Source organism: Mercurialis annua, linkage group LG8 (assembly GCF_937616625.2).
Source record: "Mercurialis annua linkage group LG8, ddMerAnnu1.2, whole genome shotgun sequence".
Taxonomy (NCBI): domain Eukaryota; kingdom Viridiplantae; phylum Streptophyta; class Magnoliopsida; order Malpighiales; family Euphorbiaceae; genus Mercurialis; species Mercurialis annua.
The window spans coordinates 2608876-2633704 of NC_065577.1; the positions used below are offsets into that span (position 1 = coordinate 2608876).

Below are 24829 nucleotides of genomic sequence, written 5' to 3' on the forward strand. Positions count from 1 at the left end.
TAAATATTTAAAAGTATGGCCACATGGTTAGTTAGGGCATTCAATAAGAAGAAAAGAGACTGCTTTTCATTTCCAAACTGCAGCCTCTCTTTTTTACTAAACAATTTTTCTCATCATCAACAGGTTAATTTTAACTCTTTAATTCAATCATTTATTCATTCAAAATGTTTAATTTCTCTTTTTTTTTCATTATTTAATTTATTTTTTCTGCATTTTCAGATAACAAAAATGGAAAAAGAATAGTCAGTCATCTGATATTTTTTTTTTAAAAAAATGCTGCTATTAATTTTCTTGAATTTAATTACATTCAAAGTTTTTTTTTTTGATTTTGGTTGGTGATATGTTTTTTTATTAATGCAGTAATGGTGGAGAAAATGGGAACAAAATGAACTGGGATAAGCTTGGATTTAGTATAATTCCAACTGATTATATGTATATAATGAGTTGCTCAAATTATGATGATAATTTTATGTTTGAAAATGGAAACCTTACTCCTTATGGAAATATTGAGATCAGTCCTTCTTCAGGAATTCTGAATTATGGACAGGTAAGTCCTGTCTAATTTATGTTGCACGGAAACTTTTCAAGTCCTACGTTTCGGCTTTTTATAAAACGCTTTTGAAATTCTACAACTTTATAGGTCTAACCTATTTATGTGTGTAAATGTACGTTTTGTCATTTTTCATTTCGATGTTTTATTTAGTGTTTCTGTTTCCGTGCTACATAAATGCACGTTTATACGAAAACTTGTAAGATTTAGTTTAGTATGATGTAAGTAGGGGTGTGCAAGTATCAAATTCGACTGAATAATCGAATCAAAGTGGCAAATTCAATTCCGTTCGATTCGATATTATAAAATAAATTTGTTTGTTTTTGGTTAATAGGGATTACTTGAAGGGCTAAAGGCATATAGAGGAGAAGACAACCATATTAGGCTATTCAGGCCAGAGGAGAATGCTCTAAGGATGCAAATTGGTGCAGACAGAATGTGCATGCCATCTCCATCCATTGAACAATTTGTTGATGCTGTCAAACAAGTTGCCTTGGCCAACAAGAGATGGGTAATGCTTTAAGTTTTTGCTTCTTTTCTATATCGGGTTCATGGCGGACCATTTTTACATGAGTGAACTCCGCTATTTAACGGTGGTGGTGGAGTGTTCATGAGAGGAATAATGAAAATGCGGTCTAGATAAGAAACTTCCATATAGTCTTGTAAAGAGTTTCTTGTTTATACCGGATTCATGTTGGACCACTCTTACATGAGTGAACTCCGCTATTTTACGGTAGTGGAGTGTTCATGAGAGGAATAATGAAAATGCGGTCTAGATAAGAAATTTCCATATAGTCTTGTAAAGAATTTCTTGTTTATACCGGATTCATGTTGGACCACTCTTAAATGAGCGAACTCCGCTATATAGGTAGCGGAGTTCTCATGAGAGGGTTAATGAAAACTCGGTCTAGATGAGAAATTTCGTGTGGCGTAAATGTGTATCTAACTGTTTCTGAATTGGTGGTTACAGATTCCTCCTCTAGGAAAAGGGTCATTGTATATTAGACCTCTGCTTATGGGAACAGGGCCAGTTCTTGGTGTAAGACCAGCACCAGAATGTACATTTCTGCTCTATGCTTCTCCTGTTGGCAATTATAGTAAGGTTGGTGTCTGAATAACCCATTTACTGCATTTTTAAACAATATTGAAAGTACGATCTTAATTATGGTTAGAGATGTAAACGAGTCGAAATTCTATAAAATTCAAACTTTATTTGATTCTAAAATTTGAAACTCGAACTTCAAGAGCTATTGCTCAAACTTGAGAATGATTGAGCAACTCAACTTAATTATTTGTACAAATATTTACAAATTATACTTTACTATAAAAAATACAAATATTCTCGTTAATATGTATAACGTTCCATTAAGATCACGAGCCTGTCAAATCTAGTATCTAGATGTCAACACAGTAATCGACTCAAATAACTGGAGTCTTCAAGTATTTTCCGAGTCAATTCCAAATAACTCGCAAGTTGACTCGATTCAATTGCACCCCTATTTACAGTTTAACTACAATTGTTTTGCTTATATTTGAAGTATCTAGTTTCTGTATTGAACAGGGACCCTTGGATCTTCTTGTTGAAGAACATTTCCATCGAGCCATGCCGGGCGGAACTGGAGGCATCAAAACTATCACTAATTACTCACCAGTTAGCACATCTAAACTTATTTACAAACTAAATTTTTGACAACTCTGTTTTTTTCTTTTCAAGAACTCTTATCTTTTGGTGTTTCTGATATGCATAGGTTTATAAAGCTAGTTCAGAAGCAAGGGCAAAAGGCTTCTCAGATGTACTGTTTCTTGATGCAGAGACTGGAAAATATATTGAGGAGGGTACTGCATGTAATGTATTCGTAGTCAAGGTATTAAATAAATTTGTTAAATGTAAAAAAAAAATTATAAATTTTAACGTGTTTTACAATTACAACATAGCTTTAAAATTTAATAATTTCAAACCAACTCTCAACTTTTGACTATTTGAAATACATATTGTATATTGATATACAATTGATTATGCTGATGCCAAAAGAAATGAATTTAAATGTAGCACGGGCACAGTTATGAAAAAACAGGACACTTAGACGCATATATAGCAAAACAGTGTTATTTAAAAAATATTATGTTAAAATTTTGAATGAAATCTTCATGCGACCTAGTGAATTTTTGTTATTTTTTTGGCGTCCATACTAGTAAAAGTGTATCTGCTTAAACTGTGTTTCGAATTTCTAAAAATTAAAGTTTAAAATTGTTAAAATTTAAAAGTTGATGCTATAATTGCAGCACACGCTAAGTTTGTGGTTTTATTCATGATTAATCCTAACTAAATTAATGATTTGGAATTCTGATTCTACCTTACAGGGAAATTTGATATCAACACCGGCAATAACTGGAACTATTCTCTCTGGAATAACCAGGAAAAGCATTATCGAAATCGCTCTTTCTTTCGGATACCAAGTAATTATCTTTAAATCATCAATAACATCATCGCTTTGCTCTATCAATTTATGCAAACAAGTAACAAATGATCAACCAACTCTTTGATCAGGTGGAAGAACGTGCTGTTCCGCTGGAGGAGTTGGTAACTGCCGATGAAGCTTTCTGCACAGGAACCGCCATGGTTATTAAAGCTGTTAGCAGCGTAACCTATCGTGGAAAGAGGTACATCATGCCATTCTATACTCTTCTTGTATGTTTCTTCCATCATTTCTGCTTGAGGAAAACTGAATGAACTTGATGATAATCTTAAATGCAGAATCGAGTATAAAACAGGAGAAGATACGGTGTCTCAAAAATTTTATGCAACACTAACAGGAATTCAAACAGGTTGTGTTGAGGACAAGAAGGGATGGAGTGTGATCATTGATTAAATTCCATAATTTCTCGTGTGGTGCTACTGTCTTTATGTAATAAAACTGTGTTACGACATTCATGTCGTTTACCAGGAAGCAACATCTTATCAAATTCACACTTAATATTTCGCAGGAGGATAATAAAAGGTTAAATGCAGTTAAACCATGAAATTTTATGTGTTCTATAATTACAATGCTCATTTTAAATCTTAACAATGTCAAACAAGAACTTATTAAATTTTTGCAATTCGGATCACCAAGCAGTTTTCGATGAAAAAATTGTGTAAATGCCTGAACAATATATATTCTAGCATTCATATTAGCATTTATTATTTGGAAATTGCTCGGTGTAACGAATTGCCAAAATAAAAAGGGTTTGTGTTTGATATTACTATGATTCAAGGTCGTATTGTAATTGCAAATCACGTTGAATATTCATGATTTGTTTTGGCATTAACCCAAAAGAATAATATTGTAAAGACTGTAAGTAAGCACAAAATTGGGTTCAAATACAAGTTAAATCATGAACTTTGATGTGTCTTATATATAAAATACAAATTTAAAATTTTAATGATGTCGAGACTATAAGCACAAAAATCTTCAGAAGAGAATTTCCAGATTCTCAATTGGGAAATTTACTTCATAGTTTTCACGAAAGAATGGCAAATATAGAGTACAGGAGCACATGAACAAAAATTCTCAAAAGAATGGCTATACATTAGTCTCTAACCTTTAAGTTGTTCAACTGCATAACGAACAAGTCATTCCAAGTATCTGGAATCCCAGGCAAGCACCAATGCATGCAATCATCGTGTCTCTTCCCACCAGCTGTAGATGGATGAGCATCTGCCCGGAACTCGCTCATGTGGGTTATATCCAAGATATGGAAATCAGATCCGTGAAGGGCCCTGACGAGGTGTTCATTTACCAAACGTGTTTCCACGTTTGTCCCATTGTTCTTTAGAGAGAAAAGTTCTTCTACCTGAAGCAACACAGAAGCCAAATGCTATGTAATCGTGATTGTAGTTAAATCATATTGAGTACCCAAAAGTAAACAATAAGTTTTTGGATTAATAATTGTGGATGTTACTCACTTTGTTGGGCGAAATTGGTTGTACTCGTGGACATGAACCGCCTTGGTCCCAGTCACCTCCTTCAAAATGTCTAGGTGATTGGGTACGGAAGAATTTGATCCCACCCGGATGCATCTTTTTCTCAGTAAACAGCATCTTCAACAATTAAGAGACACGACATGAGCAACAAAAAGATATGAAGCATGAAGATGCACACAAGCAAGTGTGGGTTAAAAGTTGGAAGCATATGTTTCCCTTTTTATTTTATTTCATTATTGTATTTGCGAAAGAAAAAAAAAACATCTTTCAGCTTTTTAGCGCTTTAAGCATCACATTTGAAGATGCCAAAGAAAAGCCCCACATTTTTTTTTTGGCAATTTTGGTGGTTTGGTGATGAACGAAACACAATACTGGAATGTGGCATTTGGGGCCAGAAATTGCCAAAAAACAAATGATACGGTGGGGCTATTTTCGGCAATTATAAAATGTGATGTTTAAAGCGCTATAAAGGTGAAAAGATGGGGCTTTATGAAAAAGCTGAAAAGTAAGGCAGTCATCGTTTCTTACAACACTCTCTATCTCACTAATAATACCATTTCCGGAAGTATTTCATAATTACGGCAGAGTATATTCCAGACAACTGAGGTTTAATTTTAGTCTCCTAATGAATGCCTAGCAAAAATCTTTAAGAACAAAGCATATTTGAAAGCTTAAAGCCTGTAAAACCACATGCATCGTACAACAAACTATTGGGTGTATTATCACAGCAAAAAAAGATGGAACTCCGCAAACTTATGCATTCCATACCATGTTTTTTAAAACCTTGTCCAGGCCAACATCAGGAGGTATTGGTGGAATGACAGGTTCGCCCTTCTCAAAGAAAAGCATGGGCGACTTTACAGGGTCAAATTTTGAAGGAGCCCACCACCTATTAATAAGACAAAAAGTCATACAAGCGGTCAATTGAAAAATAGGATTCGCATATCCTACAGATTACAGGAATAAACCAAATGGCTCATAACTGCATGGATTTTCTTTCATCACATATACTATCCAATTTCGTAGGCTGCAAAAGTCCAGGTTATTATTATGAAAACAATCATAGGTGGAAGCAATAATGTACCAGTGTCCTGTGTTGAAAATAAGAATATCATGGAAGCTGGGAGCATCTATCCATGTGGCATCCGGAATGTCTACATCAACTCGATAACCATCTTTGTATCCAAGAGATTCTAACTTGCCACCATTACCATCAGCTGTCCACCTGCATTGATTAGAAGTAGAACAATCTTAGCAGAATTTGAAAAAATGGAAATCTTATGAGTCGCATTAGTAATTTGGCCAAGAAACAAACTAAGAACAGAATATCTTAATCAGCAACATGGAATATAGTCTAAAACGTAAGGCAATTAGTTTCACTTTGAAAGACCGAGACTGAACACAATATAACATACATAACAAGAATAAGGAATAATTTGCAGTACCATAACATGTATAGCTTACCTACCATAACGCGCCAAAAGATTTGTTCGATGGTACGCAATAGTAAGGTTATAGCGAAGAAAAGTAAATCCACGATCAGCACCAGCCGGACGCCATTTTTTCACTTCACTTGACACTCTTTTCAGTGTGCAAAAAAGAGAAACAAACATATTCCTATTCAATGAATCCCCAACAAATCCTGCACTGTAGACCATTTCTTAGTTCTACAAACAAAACAAAGAGCATCATGTTGATACATCATAAACACTAAAAGAAACCTAAAATTCCAAGCTTCTATAGTTATGATTTTGGCAGTTAATAATATTATAATTCCGTATAAATCTTTGATTAAACAGATACAATGAGCATAGAAACCGACAAATTCTTTAAGGCTTTATTGCTTTAAAAATCATGAACTTTATTGTGTTTTACAAACTTTCAATTTTGGCAATTTTACACTTGGCAATTCGAAACACCGAGTAATTTTCCGATAAAGAAATGCTAATGTGGACACCGGAATAGGAATAATCCAATTATGGAGTCCACATCAGCATTTCTTTGTCAGAAAATTGGTCAGTGGTTCCAATTGCAGAAATTCGAAAAGTTGGAGTCTGACATTGCCAAACTGAAAGTTCATGTTAAAATTACAAATGTTAGATACATCAAAAACACTAAAAGAAATCTAAAAATTCAAGCTTCTCGTGCAAAATTGTGATTTTGGCAGTGAAAAAATACTAAAAATAATTCAACTTAAAGTATTAATTTTCCCAACTAACACCACTAAATCAACAAGTAAACTAAAACAAACAATTCATTCCCACACTTTCTCAGAAACCAAACACTACCCACTTCAATTCACAACATTTGCAACAAAACCCATATAACAGAAAACAAAATCAAAACAAAAAAAAAATAAAAAAAGTTACCAATTTTAGCATTTCTAAATCTCTTCAAAAACGATAATGGATCAAACATCAGAAGATTACAGTCCTTAGGTTGCCACCGCCACTTAAGAATTTCTCCACCATTTGATTTACTATTAGCAATGCAATTCCACCCTTTAAAAATCTCCTTACAAGTATGATCATACTTATAATCGGGTTCCCAAGTCGGGTTGTAGATCCACGACCCGTCCGTGTAGTTGCAGGATCCGGAATTGGGTGGTTTGAGAATTAGGGTTTGATGGGAGATTGAAGATTTTGTTGAGAGGGAGAGAATGAGGAAGATTGAAGTGAAACAGAGTAGAGAGATGAAGGGTAAAAATGGTATTTTTCTCTTTGTTTGGTCTGCTGCCATGGCCAACAGTTGAAGAAATAGCCGCACTTTAGCGCCTATTTATTTATAAGTGTTTTTGTTTTTTGGTTTATATAATTTACGCCGGATACGGACATGGTGAAATAATATTATTTTAAAATTTCTTGTTACATAAATAAGGTGTTCATATTCCCTCGAATTCGGTTTGAGTTTTGAATTTTGAGCTCGAGTCTGGTTTGAGTTTTGAATTCTGAGCTCGAGCTTAATTCATTTTAATTTTATATTTTCATGTTCAGTCCGATCTCAGCATGTGTTCATTTGTTTTAGAAGCTAAACGAGCCAAATTCAAACTCCTTTATTTATGTGCTAAACAAACCGAGCTAACACGAGCCAAGATTGACAATTGAAGTGCTAAACAAGCGGAGTTCAAACTTGGCTTGTTTAGCATTTAAAATAACGAACATGAATCTAATCTGTTTAGCATCTAAGTTAACTAACACAAAGCAAAGATTAATGGTTAATTTAACTAATTACCATCATTGAAACAAAAAAACAAAACAAAAAACTATCATTGAAGCATAAGCAGCAGTTAGTGAAACAAAGACATGCATGAATTACAGCACTTAATTCACATAAAACTCACTTCTGCAGTAAATAATCAATATCTATCACATAATTCTGGAAAATAAACGCAAATTTAGTCTCCACAAAATAATTTACTCTATCCGTAAAAGGGTGCAGTCTACGCGACGAAGGCAATCGTTGGGACGGTTTTCGCCGAGATGCGTAGGAAGCGAAGACATTATACAATGAAGAGAGGGATTCTCAATGATTTGATTTGAGATGGAAAATTTGGCAGCCTGGTTTGTATGATCTCTTTACTGAAGCTTGCTCAAATTTCTTTGAAGCAGCTTCATTCTCTTCTAAGCTATTCTGAAGAAAGTACCTTATCCACCAAGTCGAGCTACGGAACTTCGCCTACAAGAAACAATAACGGTGATTTAAATACTTTGAAGTGAATAATTTTCACTTATTTTCTATGTTAAATTCCAAAAGAGGAATTAACAAAAGAAAACATCACTGAACAAAAAATGGAAAGGAGAAAACAGAAGCAGCCCTCTAAAATATAGTCGCATGTATGCATATTTCATAGATTCACACCTCGTTACCGAATGATCTAAAGTCTATAGCAAACAAATAGCCCTTTTAACGACCTTTGGCCTAATGTCAAGCTACATTTAGCCTATATTGCACGGAAACAGAAAATGTTGAGACGAAAAAATGCTGAAATGGAATTGGGGAAACAAATCTTTTTGCAAGAGTAGATTATAAATATAAAATTTTGGAGTTTCAGAATGTTTTCATAGACAAACGGAACACCAAAACATATGACTCAACAAATTTTGTGCAACATAGTCAATAAACAGGCAGATGAAAACTCCTAGATGTGATGAAAGTAATGATAAAAAAAATCTAAAGAGCAACGCCGGGATAAAATCAGATGAAAGTAGATACTTACTGGACGACCAAACTTTGAAAGTTCAGCAACTTTTGCTTTTTGCTGACCTGGATAACCTACATAATGAAATCAATCAGCAATAGAGTCAGAAAATCAATAACTTATTCTAAGGAAAACACAATGAAGATGAAACCCAATGACTAAGCTATTCCATGCTGTCTTATGTCTCACGAACGACTCACTAAGGAAAATAATTATAAGCGTCGAGGAAAATTACCGGAAAAAATAACAACACCGTCAGAAGATACCCTTGCTAATTCAGGAAGAGTTTTATTGAGATATCTTGGAGACAGGTAATCCAACGCATCTGAAACTATAACAAGAGAAAATGATTTTGCCCGGTAAGGCAGAGGAAACTTGATATCAGCCACACGCATAAAGCCTTTGCGCACGAGACCCTTGCAGCTTGCATCCACATCGTCTAAATCGTATGGTTCCACGCCCCAGGCTTCTGTTTCCTCTTCTTTCAACAACTTTGATACTATAGAACAAGTGTCGGGGCCTACATGCAATACTTTACGCATACTATCACCATAAGCTTTTTTAAGAATAGGTATCGCTCTTTGGACTTCTCCTGTGCATGACCCACCACCTGCATTCGCACACTTGCAATGTTAATTGATTGAATTCTTTAATCCAGTACTGTCGCATAGAAGCGGTATTTCAACATCGTAATGTTTTAGAACAAGAAATATGCATACCGGTTTCTATTTTCTCATACAAGCAATTCCAAATATATAATTAGTTTCTTGATGCGAAAAAAAATAAAAAGAGAATTAGGCTAAAAAAAGTAACATCCATCAACGTGTGCACTAGGATGGACACGGAACTTCTTACGTGGAGTAGTGACCAATGAGCCCAAAAGATTAGGAAATGTTTCCGGCAGTAGGTAGCTTTTAATAGTATGAAGTTTGATATGAACTACTGTTTTACTTTTAAAGGTCCAAGACTTTACATACTAAAACTAGAAGTGAAATATACATGTGGATCAAGAATTATCTGGACAACAAGAACACCTGGTAGAAATTAACTTTATTCACCAAGAAGAACCAAGTCAGGTTATAAAACTTCAATTCTAATAGAAAATTTATCAAGAACAATAAACGGAATAGAGTGACTAAATATCCTGGAAGAACAGTAATGAAGAATGATGTCATCATGAATCAAAATAAAAGCAAGCAGAAAAACGTTGGACAAATAGACAAGATAGCAAGTTAAGATGGCCAAATATGTTGTATGATTTCTGACTTCTGAGCACAACTTGTTAAAAAGTACTCGTAGAGCTATTTGAATAAACAATTTTTTCCTAGCAATCAGATTCAATATACTAAAGAACAGAAAGAACTACATAAAAATTGGACGGATGTAAAAAAATACCTTCGAGTTTACTGAATGCTTCTGTTTCGCTGATCTGTCCACCTGCCACGAAAAATTTATCATCAATTCTCTATTGTTGTATCAAACATGACTTTAACATTCTCTTTTATCTTTTAAAGAAGAAAGAAATCAACTGTCATTTCATGTATGCTAACTTGAAGTGTTAAGCAAAAGCCTAGACAAAAAAGTTAACCGGGAAGTTGGGCGGGAGAAACTAGGAAGGATTATCAAAAACCGAATCATATATAAAAAAATTAAAGTTGGAAGAAACATACAAACCTGACCCACTATAGCAATATACAATCAGAAGCACCGCACCCTGAAAATAGTTTTGGAACAAAAAACAATTCAATAAGTACATTCTATTCCAAAACTGAATCAAATAAGTTGAAATTTTAAACAGCAATGTTGAGCAAGCGGAAAAGTTCATCTCATCGATTGCACCAGCTTGTGAAGTTGCACAACAAATTGAAAATGAAACAACAATGAAAAGCAATAGAATTACCAAAACCACAAGGCCTATAGGCAGTAAAGGCGACGGCCGTGCTTTTGAATGTGATCCAATAAAAGGAATTCCACCTTCACCTATGCGCCTAGAAGGATTTCCCGGCCTTCTCGACATGGTTATCTAATCTAGACATTCAACAAAAAGCCACAATCATTTCTCTAAAAGCATAACCTATATAATTAAATAACCTCTACTATATCTCCACTAGCAATTAGGTAGCACGGACATGAACACGGGGACATGGCACACTTGGACACAGACACGGCGAAACAATATTATTTAAGGTTTCATATGTAAAAGATGAAATTCGTATGCAAAACATCAACTGTTCGAAATGTTTCCGAGACGGGACACATTGACCGAATGAAATATACGTGCTTTCACTGCTCATTTCCCATTTCCAAGTATCACATTCAATCTGACTATAATTTCAGTCAAAGAAACAAACTTTCCCCTTGAAAACTTATAAATTCAAGATTTGAAACATATCCTAGTTCAAGATAGCTGATATAAATCCAAGAAACTATCAATTCGAGCTTAAAATTAATAAAAATGAACTGCTTTTAACATCTAAACAAGACATTAACACATTAAAATGAAGCATAATCATTAAAAAGAATGGTATAAAAACAAGAAAATGTAATAATTAAGGGAACTTAGTAACTTACCTTGGATCAAGAATTGACCAAAGAAATTAATGGGTATCTTTTTCCAGATCTGTCTGTGGAATTGTTTACAGTTCAGCTCATCTAAAGCTTGCTCCTTGTTGTTTATGTGTATAAATTATTTATGTGGAAATTATGCTATCAATTTGATTTCTTTATTTAATTTCTGAGCAGGAATATTGTATTTATTTACTATATATTTTTAGCAATTTGTGAATTTTTATTTGGGCTCTGAAATTGTGGTGTGATGTGATGTAATTATGTTCATAGCCAGAAAGAGCCCATTTCTAGAGCTTTTTTTCCCACTGTTTTAGAGCTTTTTTTTGGTAGTGGAGTTAGAGGTGAGCAAAAACCGGCCGACCGAGTTAACCGGCCGGCCAATAGTGGTCGGTTTGGTTTTGTTAAAAAAAATTTTTTTGATAAATAATAATTATATTAATTCGGTTAATTCGGTTAATTTAGTTTTTATATAAATTTTTTGGTTATTCGGTTATCGGTTCGGTTTAAATTTTAAAATTATGCAAATTAATCGGATCGACCAAATTAACTGAATTTTTGAATTTTTTGAATTATTTTTAAATTTTTCCTCATAATTTTCAGCTTTAAACGAACCGACCAAATTAACCGTCTATTTAGCCGGTTCGGTTTTGAATTTTGTTTTTTCTATATTATTCGGTCAGTTCGATTTTCGATTAAAAAATCTTATTCGGTCTGTTCGGTTAAAGCTATTCAATCAAACGGTTAATTCGGTTAAAGGAGTGTTGGTTCGGTATAACTCAAAAGTATCAAATTGTTAATTACGGTATATCTCAAAGTCCTCCGCATAGGTTGTTTTTATTTTAAAATGTAGAGCATCTCTTATTCAAATAATTAAATTTTATATAAGCTCCCATCAATTATAGTAGTAACTTTTTCCTATACTAGCTTCAAGATCATAGAATCGCTACTTGATTTAAATTAATTAATCTTTTTAATATATGTTTTTATTTTAAACTATATGCCAATTTAAGATAAAGGGGGTCCTAGGTAGCACGGAAACGGAAACGGAAAACGGAAACGATAAGAAACGGACACGGGGAAATAATTTTTTTTCAAAATGAAGGACACGAAACGTGGGGGAAACGTGCAAATAACAAAAATATAGGGATATATTTATAAAAATATTATCTAAATATTTATGATAATTAACAAAATAATTCATTTTAATATACTAAATATTTAAAATTTTATAAATATATAAAAAACATAATATTATTCAACACAAATAAGTATATTTGATGCATTGTGGGCAATGCGAATGTAAAATTTATGGGTAACTAGTTAAATTTTTTTATTTGTGGATAATAATTTTAATTTTTTTTACAAATTTTTAATTTTTATTATTTATAGAAACGGCCCGAAAGGTTTCGTACGGGTGTCCAAGAGTTTCCGGTTTCCGAAACGTTTCCGAAACGAAAAACGTAATTTTGTCGAAGTTTCCGTACTTCTTAAAGGGGGTCTATAATTATTCCTTTTGAGCCATGTTGTATGTGCCACTTGACAACAATGTCATTCCAATATGGCATAGTTATGGTATATCTACTTTGGGGCTGAATATATAGTTTGACCCCTGAACTTGTACCCTTTTACCCATCTAACCCCTAAACTTAACGTCTCACCTATCGAACCCCTGAACTTGTTAAATAACCCGATTTGACCCCCGAACTTGATAAATACGTAAACATTGAACCCCTCCGTACACAATTTCTTCTAAAATGTTTCAAGTGACAGGTGGACACGAAGGGTTCAATATTTACAAATTTATCAAGTTCAGGGGTCAAATCGGATTATTTAACAAGTTCAGAGGTTCGATAGGTGAGACGTTAAGTTTAGAGGTTAGATGGGTAAAAGGGTACAAGTTCAGGGGTCAAACTATGTATTAAGCCTCTACTTTGGCGTTAAATGACTACATGGATGGAACCACTTTTTTAAAAGGATCAAGCTAAACAGATCATTTTACTTAGTGTTTTTTTTCTTTTATTTGGCTGTGTTTTTTTAATTCAATTTGTATTAAAACTGAAATAAAACATTTTTACATCTAACACCGACCAAAAAACCAGAATTTTTTTATGTAGTCAAATTGAATCAAACCAATGAGTATGTCAAATAAACCAGCAGAATATATTATCCACCAACCAAGAAGCAGCCGCAGAGTCATATAGTGACCAATAGTATGGCAACTGATAAAAGATATATGTACATAATTTATTCAGCACAGAAGTGAAGAACTGAAACAAAAAAAAATGTCTGGCAAAATGAAATCAAACTTCATGTGTATGTTCTAATATGTATCTGAAGTTCGGAAATCGAATACCTTTGAAACACGTGGACGCGTCACCGGATATCCCCGAGTAGCGTGCTGAATTACAGCCAAAGAGCTTCAAACTCAGAGAGTCGAGAGGATTATAGTTCTTGATTGGAGCCTCCACTAACAAGCACGGATACTTCGAGAAAGTTGCATTTTCCGTTTCGGAAATGTTTCGGAAACCGGAAACTCTTAAACACTTGTACGAAACGTTTCGGGCCGTTTCTGTAAATAATAAAAATTAAAAATTTATAAAAAAATTTAAAATTATTACTCACAAATAAAATAATCTAACTAGTTACCTATAAATTTTACATTCGCATTGCCCACAATACATCAAATATACTTATTTGTGTTGAATTATATTATACTTTTTTATATATTTATAAATTTTAAATATTTAGTATATTAAAATAAATTATTTTGTTAATTATCATAAATATTTAGATAATATTTTTATAAATATATCCCTATATTTTTGTTATTTGCACGTTTCCTCCACGTTTCATGTCCTTTATTTTGAAGAACTTCCGTTTTTCCGTGTCTGTTTCGTATTGTTTCCCGTTTCCGTTTCCGTGCTATCTAGAGCCTCCACATTGAACGCCGAAACCACTTTCGTCATATTTCACTTTGTCTTTGAAGGAGAAAACAGAAACTGTGGATGAAATAATATTTATTATAAATATATCATAAGGAGCAAATCCTTACCCTAACAGAAATATTATGGGTAAAGTTAAACCTTTTCTGATACAGAAAAGAAAAAGATTAATGTCGACATCAAAAGTTCTTGAACAAGTCCAAGAGATTCCAAGCAATTCTTCTGAACTAGAATTAAGTAGTATTCAAAAATAGTAACGAACAATTTAAGTTTTCCGTCAATAATAATTGCATATTCAAAGGAACGAGTAGGATTAGTAGATGCGAATCGCATCATTCAAGCATATGTAAATCAAAGTAATTCATTACACAAGCCGACATTGATGAAGACAAGCTAATATCACACAAAATAATTTAAAAATAATTAAATATTTAAAATATTCTATTTTTATATTTAATTAAGTCAAATCGACACTAAAATGTATTTAATTAATTTTTGAAAAGATCATCAAATTAAGTTAATAATTTTTTTTAATTGATTATAACTATATTCAAAATATTTTTTTTATTTAATAAATAATAAAATTAATTTTCTCTGAATGTATTATGATAATATGAATAATTTTTAAAATTAGTTTGACTTGTTTTTTTAAATGTATTTCGTTAACATATATATTTTTAAAACATCAAATTAATTTTGAACAAATTTAATGTGGATAATTTGTTTATATAAGAAATTATTAAAAATTAAAAAACATGATTAAATTGCTAAATATCATATACCTTTTTTTATAAAAATAATAATTATTATATCTTATCTCACATTAATTTCATATGAACATTAATAAATTATCGTAAATAAATTGTGTGCTATAAACGAATTATAATTATTTTTCTTATGTTCATACAAACAAATTTTAAATTTTGAAAAGATATGTTCAAATTATATTTAGCGTACGTAAAATTATTTTGTAAATAGTATAATCTAATAGTGATATGAATATAAGTTTTTTTAGATTAATTTCATAAAAAAAATTACGACCTTTATACGAAATTTCATTTTAATCACGACCTTAAAAATTGCCATATAAAATCATGACCTTGCATTTTTTTTTCAAATCTATCATTTTAGTTTTTTTTTGAGTAAGTTCTTCATTAAACCATTAATTAAAGACCCAAATTATAAATTGACACCAAATATTATTATCTTTCGGCTAGGTTATGTAGGATTAGTAATTTTTGTCAGAAAAAATACACCGAATTTTACTTTGATGACAGATTTAAAACAAAATGAAATGTCGTATTTTTAAATACTAACTTTTAAAAGTTGTGATTAAAATAAAATTTCGTGTAAGGATTGTGATTTTTTATAGAATTAACTCTCTTTTTTTTCGGAAAAAATTCCATCCAATTACTGAAAAGATATATTTCAATCACATTTCAAATCTGAATAGAAAATATATTAATGCATGCACAACTAATGAACATTTTAAGACTTAAATCCAACAATCATTTACATGGGTTATCTCTACTATACAAATATTTGTTTGGTTCTCAAAAGACAAGTAATTGATGATAATTCAACATTACTTTATTGACTAACAATTTTATTGTTGTCCCACCATTTTTGAATGAACTATCTATTAATACATGTAGTCACAAAAAAATTTATGTCACTATATTATAGCTATTCACTATTAAAAGATATTTAAACATATTATTGCAAGCTTTTTTTTAAAAAAAAATTGCATTTATTTTTTTTGATGATTTTTTATTTTTAACTAAAAAGATTGTATTTTAGTAAATGAAAAATTGGAAAACGGAATTTTAATATACTTTTTTCGTTCAGTATCAAAAATAACAAATCATACACTACTGGTGCACACGTGAAAACATAGCTGGACAACTTCTTTTATGCAACATTCATTCAGCATTACAATATTTTATATTTTTAAAGCTTCAAAACTTATAAAATTTGAAAAAGAAGAGCATACGGACATCGATTCTCTTAAGATTTTATTCTCTTTCCAAACTATGAATGTCAGGATTAAGAGGAAAAAAATGTCAGGATTAAAAACATTAGAGATTATATAAATTTTAACCTAGTTTCTAAAAAGTACTTAATTTTTTAAAAAATTATTAAATTTTAAGTTGTTATCATTAGTTGTTATTTTAATAAAGCTAATAAAAAAATTGACTTAGAATCGAATGCACTTTTTTTTGATAATTGGAAGGGGGAGCGCTTGTGGGAGTAATTGAACCTACAACCTTAACACTTTGTGTCCAGCGCTTATACCATTTGAGATATAACTCGTTGGTACACTTACTTTTTAATGAATGAAATATGTTTTTTTTTTGATAATTAGGAGAGGGGGGAACGCTTGTGTGAGAAATTGAACCCACGACCTAACAGTTTTGCTGCTTAGCGCTTATAACATTTGAGTTATAACTCATTGGTTGAAATATGTTTACATCACACTTATCACTTTTTAATAAATTATATTATTTTTAACTTAAGGTAAAGTTTAGTAATAATTTTTTTTTGTCAAAATAGCTATTGTATTAGTAATTCATAATATTTTTTACTCACGATATCTCTTCAGTTTCATTGTTTAAAAACTAAAGTATTATCTTATTTGAAAATTGCAATAATCAATGATATTATTAACTGCGTTAATGTCATAAAAATTCACCAACTTTATATGTTTTCTCATTTTAATCACACAGTTTAATTTTTCTCATTTTCATACACGAACTACCTTTTTTTTCTTAAATTCATACACGGTGTTGAGGTCTCACGATTCTATTGGTGTAATTAGTTGAGGTGGAGGTCATTTTATACCAATAAATGAGTGTCACCTCAGTACCGTGCATGAATTTGAGAAGAAATGGTAGTTCGTGCATGAAAATGAGAAAATTTAAACTACTTGATTAAAATGAAAAAATATATAAAATTCATAATTTATTTTAACATTAACCCTTATTAATTTACCAGCATGCATATGGAATATGGATTACTATAAATGCTCTAACTGGCGATGCCCAAAAAGTAAGAAAGTGCAAGTGATTAAGAAAGCAATAACAAAATGCTGCATTCATATAAAACAAATAAACTCTGTAATATACTCATGTCGAATACAAAAAGCACTTCCATTAAAAAATATATAAATAAATAATAATAATAAAACAATTATCAATCGATTAAGGGCAAAAGAGCGGATTGATGACCGAAACGACCATTGTTAGCCTTTATTTATAATTATAGATTTAACTATTATCTTTTTTTTTATTTGTGAAGTCTCACTTTTAAATTTTTAAATTATTTTGGGAATTTTCGTTTTTAATGTTAAACTTATTTTACACTATTTTTTTAATCTTTTTTTTCCTAATAGATTTTATAAAAACTTCTATAAAAATTTCACTGTCATTAATAAAAACAATAAAAATAATTATTATAATAAATTTTAAGATTTTATGCGGTGTTAGATGAAATTATTAAAATGAAAGGGAAAAAATATGTATCGATTATTATAAAATATTTTTAATGTCTTATTTTCTTTTCATTTTAATTGCTTAGTTTAAAACTAATTGAAAAGGAATATATTAAATATAAGTCATCATCAACTACTAATTGGTTACTTCCAACAAAAGTACAATTATTATTTATTTACCTCCAAATTGGGTATGTGCTACTTTAAGGCAACTCGATTTCCCTTTTTCTTTTCCCTTTTCTTGAAATGGAATTTTCATATCTGTAATTAACAAATTTATAACAATCAAATATCAAATATATAAATGAAAACTTATATATATAAAATGATGGTTTTCTGACTCGACATAATTTGATGATTAATATTAAAAATAGTAAATACTTTTAGTTATTGTTATTGTAGAGTTTTGAGACTTTAGTGTCCAAGTATTAAGAGAATTTTTTGAGTACAATCCGATCTAATTTTGACTATTTTCCTATCTAATTTTGCCCAATTCATCAATATTTCAACTTAACATTAACAAGGTAAAATTGCTATCTTCTATTATTAGTTTTAGTAGATAATTAATATAAATAACATTTATGTATGTACTAACTACATAAAATCAGAGAAAAAGTTAACTAATTCCAGATATTTATGATAAATAACATTTTGACACACCTCATAAAGTTTTTAAATAGATTTAGGTATCAATTTATTCCTAAAATTTACACTCTATACTCAATTAACTTTAATATTAGTAATCTTTTAAATTTATCAATTATAACAGTTTAATCCGTTAATTTTACAAATTGGAACAAAAATATCCGAATTATAACATATACCTATTTTTAATATATTTTTTTTGTAGATATTAATTTCATAAATAATTATTTTATACAACTGATCTCTAATTTCAGTTTTTAAAGAATTATTGTATTAAAAATAAAAATTATGTATCCGAATATAGGTTTAAATTGAAGATTGAATATATTTTTCCATTTGTAAAATTGACGGAGCAGAATGATCAAATCATATTTTAAAGATACATTCGATAAAATAATTAAAATTATGAATATAAAAAAAAAGTTTTCCCTAACTTTAAATTTTAATTAAAATAATAAATTTGTTAATTAACAAATTTAACTGATTGTTGAATAATAAAATCAATAAAACTATTAAATTTAATAAATTATTATAAATATACATGCACATAAACACCACCACCACCTCACTCATTCAAGAAACAGCTCACCCTTCCCTCCATTTTGTCACTTTCCAATACCTGAACAAACAAAACAAAACTCTCTTACGTCATCTTTCTCTCTCTAACTTCTCTCTCTACCTCGCCGGACCTCCGCCGGAACACCCTCCACCACCTCCTCCTCCAACACACGCGCCACCCAGCTACCCTCGATCCCTCAAAAAAACAGAAAAAAAACCCGGTTCAGAAAGCTTGTATCTTCAAACAAAAATGGCGGTGATGAACCTCCGGTGGTTATTTTTCTAACAAATAATTGAATCCCCGCTATTTAATTTGCAAAAAAGTTTTGTAATTTGGAAAGTAAATTTAGAAATGGCGGTGGAATATAGATGTTGTGAGAGTGAATTTTTTATACATATATTAATAATAGTGTTCTTAGTATGCTTTGCTGGATTAATGTCTGGATTAACTTTAGGGTTAATGTCCATGAGTATTGTTGATCTTGAAGTTCTTGCTCAGTCTGGTACTCCTAAGGATCGTAAACATGCTGGTATAAATTCTAATTCTGATTTTTTTGCTTTTTTATTATGAAACTTTTGAGCTTTGTTTGGTTTTAATGTGTTTGATATTGTGTTTGGGTGCTGAGAAAATGTGGGAATGTGAGAAAGTTGGGAGCTTTTTGGGTTGACAAGATTGAGTTTGGATTTGTGGTGGAGTTTTGTTTTCTGGGTGGGACCTGTTTTTAGATTATTATATGATAATGATTGTTTTATGTTTATCAAGTTTGTTATTTGATTTGTTAAATGTGATTTGAAGGGAGTTAGTGTTTTTATTATTACATGTGGTTTTTGTTAATGTTAGATAGAATCAATGTCTTGGTCACGATCTTTAATTTTCTATTTTAAAAAACTAGAGATTTCTATGTGTAATAAATGAGGGTGATATGATGTGTATTTTTATATGCAATATTAAAAGTTTTGGACTTTAATGCTATGTATTTGATAATTTGAATCCAAAGCATTTAGACTTGATTAGCAGGCAGGAATGAAATGTCCAATATGGTGTTCTGCTGGACACTTCACTTTTAGTTTCTTCTAGGATTAATTTGTGCTCTTTATTTAGAGAGAAAGATTTTAGCTTTCGAGTTAGCTATACGATTTGGTAGCCCGGAACCTTTTTAATAAATATTCCTGCCACAAAAAGCGTTCAATATAATGACTTTCCTATAGGAAATTTAAGTCATACTGACTGTACTTATGTTGCATTGCGAAACATCGAACTGACTTTATGTAAGTGAGGTTACATTCAGGGAAATGTGACTTAAGTTGGTTTGTAAAGTACTTCTACATGATGGTTATTGTTGTTCTGAATCTTTCTAGAAAATGTCATTTCGAAGCTTCTATTTTTAGAGCGGAAATCTCGATTATGATCTTATAGGCTGCACTCATTGATTAATTGCACCTTTTTGTGATTATAGCAAAGATATTACCAGTTGTCAGAAATCAGCATTTGTTACTCTGCACTCTGCTCATTTGCAATGCTGCTTCTATGGAGGTATCTACTTGTTTGTAAGATCTCTGCCATTTTGGTTGCATGGTAAAAATCATTAACTTAATGCTCTCTTTGTAGGCACTCCCGATTTTTCTTGATAGTCTGGTTACAGCTTGGGGTGCTATTCTTATCTCAGTGACATTGATTCTGCTCTTTGGTGAGGTAAGAAATTCATTTTCAATTTTCTCATTTGTATTAAAGTCTTACCTTGGAAATATACAGCTGAACTCTTCGTTACATTATGGATATGCTTTTAAGATGGTTATATGGGACGCAAGGTTATTATGGATGCTAATTACTCTTTTACTTGGGTGTGCAGATTATTCCACAATCTGTTTGTTCTCGGCATGGTTTGGCTATTGGCGCAACAGTGGCTCCATTTGTTCGCGTTCTTGTCTGGATCTGCTTTCCTGTTGCCTATCCTATAAGCAAGGTCAGTACATGTTAACTAAGGTTTTTTCTTTTTCATATAATGAAACTAACTTGAGAATGTTTTAATCCCTTTGTACAACTGCAATAACCGTTACTTATGATGTTTCAGCTTCTAGACTATCTTCTGGGTCATGGGCATGTAGCACTCTTTCGTAGAGCTGAACTGAAAACACTTGTAAATTTTCATGGTAATGAGGTGCGTATTGTAGGTTTCTAATAGTTTTAATATGTGAATAGAATTGTGTCTTTCTAATTGTTGGTTGGTTGTTTTCAGTGTCTTCTGTTACCTTGTATTTGTAATATTTTTGTTGTTTGTGGACTTAATGTCACTACTTTTCAGCTGAATTTTCCCCGTCAAAATTTCTCCTGTCCAAAGGCTATGAATTGTATCTTCCTACTCCCTTTAAATACTACTATCAGCATTCTAACATTGTTATTGAATCTTCTTAGGCTGGAAAGGGCGGAGAATTGACTCATGACGAGACAACAATCATAGCTGGAGCACTTGAGCTCTCTGAGAAAACAGCTAGTGATGCCATGACACCTATATCTGAAACTTTTGCGATTGACATTAATGCCAAACTTGACAAGTGAGATGCTCTGAACACGTTTAACTTTAGAGGCACTTGCTTCTGTTGCATTATTTCCTCCTACTTAGCTGTATTGCATTTTTTTTTGGTACAGGGAGTTAATGAATCTGATAGTGGAGAAAGGTCATAGCAGAGTGCCAGTTTATTACGAGCAGCCTACAAATATAATTGGACTAATTCTGGTAAATTGATGATGGTGACATATTTCCCTTTAATTTCCCTTTACGGAATATTGTCTGCCTGAACTGGTTGTAGTTGAATAATTTGGTAGCTTTTTTCCTGTTTCTGAGTTCCTCCTGCTGCTCAATTGGAATGAGAACGTGATACACCTATACTAATTGTAGCTCTTTGTTTCGCACTTGTATGGAATAGTTTGGTGATCAGGTTTACATGCATGTTCATAAGGAGTTCACATTGATGCCGTCAGGAAACTGTCTACTGTTTAAATTCACTAGAAGGTTCATATTTACTATGAGTTTTCAAGATCAACATATTGATTACTTCATGCATAGTGGTTTGGGTATTGAGATATACATTAGAAGATATTTCTCAATTTAGCCTATCAGAAAAACTAGATAAAGCGTTCATTTTGACCAAATACTGAATCAGTGCTACTGCTCACCCTGTGGTTTTGGTGTATTCACTTCACTATCTTTTCTTTTATGTTAACCGGATTTTATTTGACACTTCATTCATTCATTGTCTAATGCTTTGCCTTCATCAACTTTGAACATGATCTCATATACCAAGATTACTGCTGAAAACACGTTTTTTCTATCCACCCTTTTTAAGTTTTGAGAAAATTTAGTAATATATATGCATTTAACAATTTTTTAGGCCAAGAATTTGTTGGCAATTCACCCTGAAGATGAAGTGCCTGTAAAGAATGTTACTATACGGAGGATTCCAAGGTACCTAATGTTCATTCTTGTTATCACATGGAAGAAACTGTCAAGTTATACTGTTACAGATTTGCATCCGGTGATTCATATTGTACGTCGGTTGATGCTCTATGTATTTTGTGTTCAAGGGTTCCAGACACTTTGCCTTTATATGATATTTTGAACGAGTTTCAGAAAGGTCACAGCCACATGGCTATTGTTATAAGAAAGTGCAACAAGACAGAGCAGCCGGAGAACATCAACGGTGCTGACTGTAAGTTACCAGCATCTTATTACTATATGCCCTGATTATTACTTGTGATTGCAATAGCCATTTTAAATGTAACGGAGTGGACTTTATACAGAAACTCTCCTTGCTCTTTTATGATGCGGAATTTATATTGATAGATTTCTGCTGTCTATCTTCTATAAAATAATAGATCCAGTAAAAGAAGTTAAAATCGATGTGGATGGTGAAAAGCCTGCTCAAGAGAAGACATTGAAGAATAAGAGGCCACCGCTTCAGAAATGGAAGAGCTTCCCCAATAACGGCAATAAGTCATTTAGGGGCTCGAGGAGCAGGAAGTGGGCAAAGGATATGGACTCGGACATCCTGCATATAAATGGTAATCCGCTGCCCAAACTTCCTGAAGAAGAAGAAGCTGTGGGTGTAATCACTATGGAAGATGTCATTGAAGAGCTTTTGCAGGTATGTGTTCTGTTTTTATCAATTTTCTTTTTCCAGTTTTCGCAATACTAGTAGGTTTCTGGGTATATTCAACTTCATGAATTCTGAACTCATTAGAGCTGAAAATTAGATTTAGGTTGATGTAAAAAGAAGAAAAAATGAATTTTTTTGACATAAACTTTAGAGATAGTTTTTAAGAGTTCTATTTGAAAATTATTCAGATGCAAGTTACTTTACCATGGTAAAAATGGTGGATATGTACTATTTAAAAATCATTGTGGATTGCGGGTACTCCTGCTATTTGGTGCATGTTATCAACATGATCAACGGGGTCCATCCGCATGTGGATAAGGCTGGAGGTTGGGTGATTTCAGGACAGAGCAGACTTGTGAGTGTGACGTGTGAGAGAAATAGGCATCATCGGTGGTTAGGTGCATTATATGCATTTGAACTTTTCAACAGATGTATCATTATTCCATGCTTCATCATTTTGCCAGCTCGAGAAAATGTTGACAAATTTTAATTGCATATCCTAAATATCAATCTGTATTTCAGTTTTGTGTTCTATTAAATTATTGTGTGATTTGCAAAAACATAATATCCATGATTTGCGAAACACAATTTTGGCCCTTCATTCACCGTGATTTCTGAAACGCATAGCTCTTATACTGACATTGGCATTCGTCATGCAGGAGGAGATATACGATGAGACGGATCATCACGTCGATGACTCATAACCTCCAGAGAGAATCAGAATGTGCGGAAGACGTAGATAATCACGGAAAATTCGTTGCATTTGTTTCGGCAGCTAGGGTATAGTAGAGCAGGAATAGAATGATGAAGCACTCTGTCTATTATGCGGTATGTAATAGTGACTGTATCAAGAAAAGCAATATGTATGAAACTTAGAACTCGGGTTCTGGTAGTCTGTAAGTTTAATCATCTTGGTAGAGTAAACAATTCTTTGTTTGTTCTTAAAGCTGTTTTAAATTTAAGCATTCTGCTAATGCATTTGCTAGCCATTTGAAAGGTTGGTTAGGCACCTGCTCCTCCTACTGGTGTATACATGTTAACCGAGTGACCGCGGGTCCTATGAAGCTCGTAAACTTGTTGAGTTCTACAATTTCGGCACGGAAATGTTTGTGAAATTGCTATTTTTTTTATTTGTAATCATCTTGTAAACAATATCGTTAAAGTTAGATTCATTAAACTATTCGATTTATAGTCTTTATTCATATTTATGTTAAATATAAATTTAAGGAATAAGCTCAAATGTATTTTTATTAATTGTTTTGATTTAGTTAGATAATAAAATATTGACAAAAACTAAGTGGAGGAACAACTTCAAGAACATCCAGCACAAATGATTCTTTATCATATAATTTTAGTTTTAGTGGTATTTCCTTCTCATTCTTTAATTTCTACTTTATATGTTTTCTCTTTTTCAAATTGAAGTTTACACTAGACGAACTCGTCCCAACTGCTGGATCGACAAATTTTGAATATCTAGTATTTTTCTCTTTGGAAGATCCGTCACAAGTTTGAAAATTATATGACCAGTTTATGTCTCGTTAGGATCTAATATGCCCTATTTCGATGTATTTGTCCATGTGGCTAGATTTGAGATTGTAATAGTCGATTGTCAATATAAAAATCTAATCTTTCTGACAAATAAATAAGCGTCAGTAATTTTTTTTTTGGTTAAATCTAAAACTGAATAAGTAAACAAATTATCATTTCTATTATATCAAATCTAACTAAATTTATCAGTTCGATTTGGTTAAATTTTTAG

At 31.9% G+C, this 24829-nt stretch overlaps 4 protein-coding genes across 8 annotated transcripts; 2 read left to right on the forward strand and 2 right to left on the reverse strand.

Annotated features, from left to right (window-relative positions):
* LOC126660204 (branched-chain amino acid aminotransferase 1, mitochondrial-like) lies at positions 1-3573 on the forward strand. 2 transcript variants are annotated; one of them, XM_050353563.1, is made up of 10 exons: positions 1-123; positions 220-242; positions 361-547; positions 885-1061; positions 1521-1652; positions 2112-2201; positions 2299-2415; positions 2912-3007; positions 3099-3211; positions 3306-3573. In XM_050353563.1, the coding sequence occupies exons 1-10, from the start codon at positions 16-18 to the stop codon at positions 3418-3420; spliced, it is 1158 nt and encodes a 385-aa protein (XP_050209520.1). In that variant the 5' UTR covers positions 1-15; the 3' UTR covers positions 3421-3573. The 2 variants fall into 2 exon arrangements, with proteins under 2 accessions (XP_050209520.1, XP_055959970.1); XM_056103995.1 differs by lacking the exon at positions 220-242 and having other exon boundaries at positions 105-123.
* Positions 2976-7301, reverse strand: LOC126660203 (protein trichome birefringence-like 13). Of its 3 annotated transcripts, none has more exons than XM_050353560.2 (7): positions 6884-7301; positions 5979-6156; positions 5599-5739; positions 5283-5403; positions 4497-4631; positions 4133-4384; positions 2976-3273 (listed from the first exon to the last, which is right to left on the reverse strand). In XM_050353560.2, the coding sequence occupies exons 1-7, from the start codon at positions 7251-7253 to the stop codon at positions 3217-3219; spliced, it is 1254 nt and encodes a 417-aa protein (XP_050209517.1). In that variant the 5' UTR covers positions 7254-7301; the 3' UTR covers positions 2976-3216. The 3 variants fall into 3 exon arrangements, with proteins under 3 accessions (XP_050209517.1, XP_050209519.1, XP_050209518.1); XM_050353562.2 differs by having other exon boundaries at positions 2976-3259; positions 6884-7300; XM_050353561.2 differs by lacking the exon at positions 2976-3273 and having other exon boundaries at positions 3891-4384; positions 6884-7300.
* A 459-nt stretch (positions 7302-7760) lies between these two features.
* Positions 7761-11473, reverse strand: LOC126660205 (probable pectin methylesterase CGR3). 2 transcript variants are annotated; one of them, XM_050353565.2, is made up of 7 exons: positions 11284-11473; positions 10613-10735; positions 10387-10426; positions 10108-10149; positions 8948-9322; positions 8731-8786; positions 7761-8189 (listed from the first exon to the last, which is right to left on the reverse strand). In XM_050353565.2, the coding sequence occupies exons 2-7, from the start codon at positions 10727-10729 to the stop codon at positions 8037-8039; spliced, it is 783 nt and encodes a 260-aa protein (XP_050209522.1). In that variant the 5' UTR covers positions 10730-10735; positions 11284-11473; the 3' UTR covers positions 7761-8036. The 2 variants fall into 2 exon arrangements, with proteins under 2 accessions (XP_050209522.1, XP_050209521.1); XM_050353564.2 differs by having other exon boundaries at positions 10613-10740; positions 11284-11472.
* Positions 11474-18916: 7443 nt separating this feature from the next.
* On the forward strand, positions 18917-24016 carry LOC126660202 (DUF21 domain-containing protein At2g14520). The gene is made up of 11 exons (XM_050353558.2): positions 18917-19445; positions 20373-20449; positions 20525-20608; positions 20766-20879; positions 20988-21074; positions 21329-21468; positions 21563-21650; positions 22306-22379; positions 22499-22623; positions 22790-23058; positions 23730-24016. Exons 1-11 carry the CDS (start codon positions 19268-19270, stop codon positions 23772-23774), a joined length of 1281 nt encoding a protein of 426 aa, XP_050209515.1. The 5' UTR covers positions 18917-19267; the 3' UTR covers positions 23775-24016.
* Positions 24017-24829: the final 813 nt, after the last annotated feature.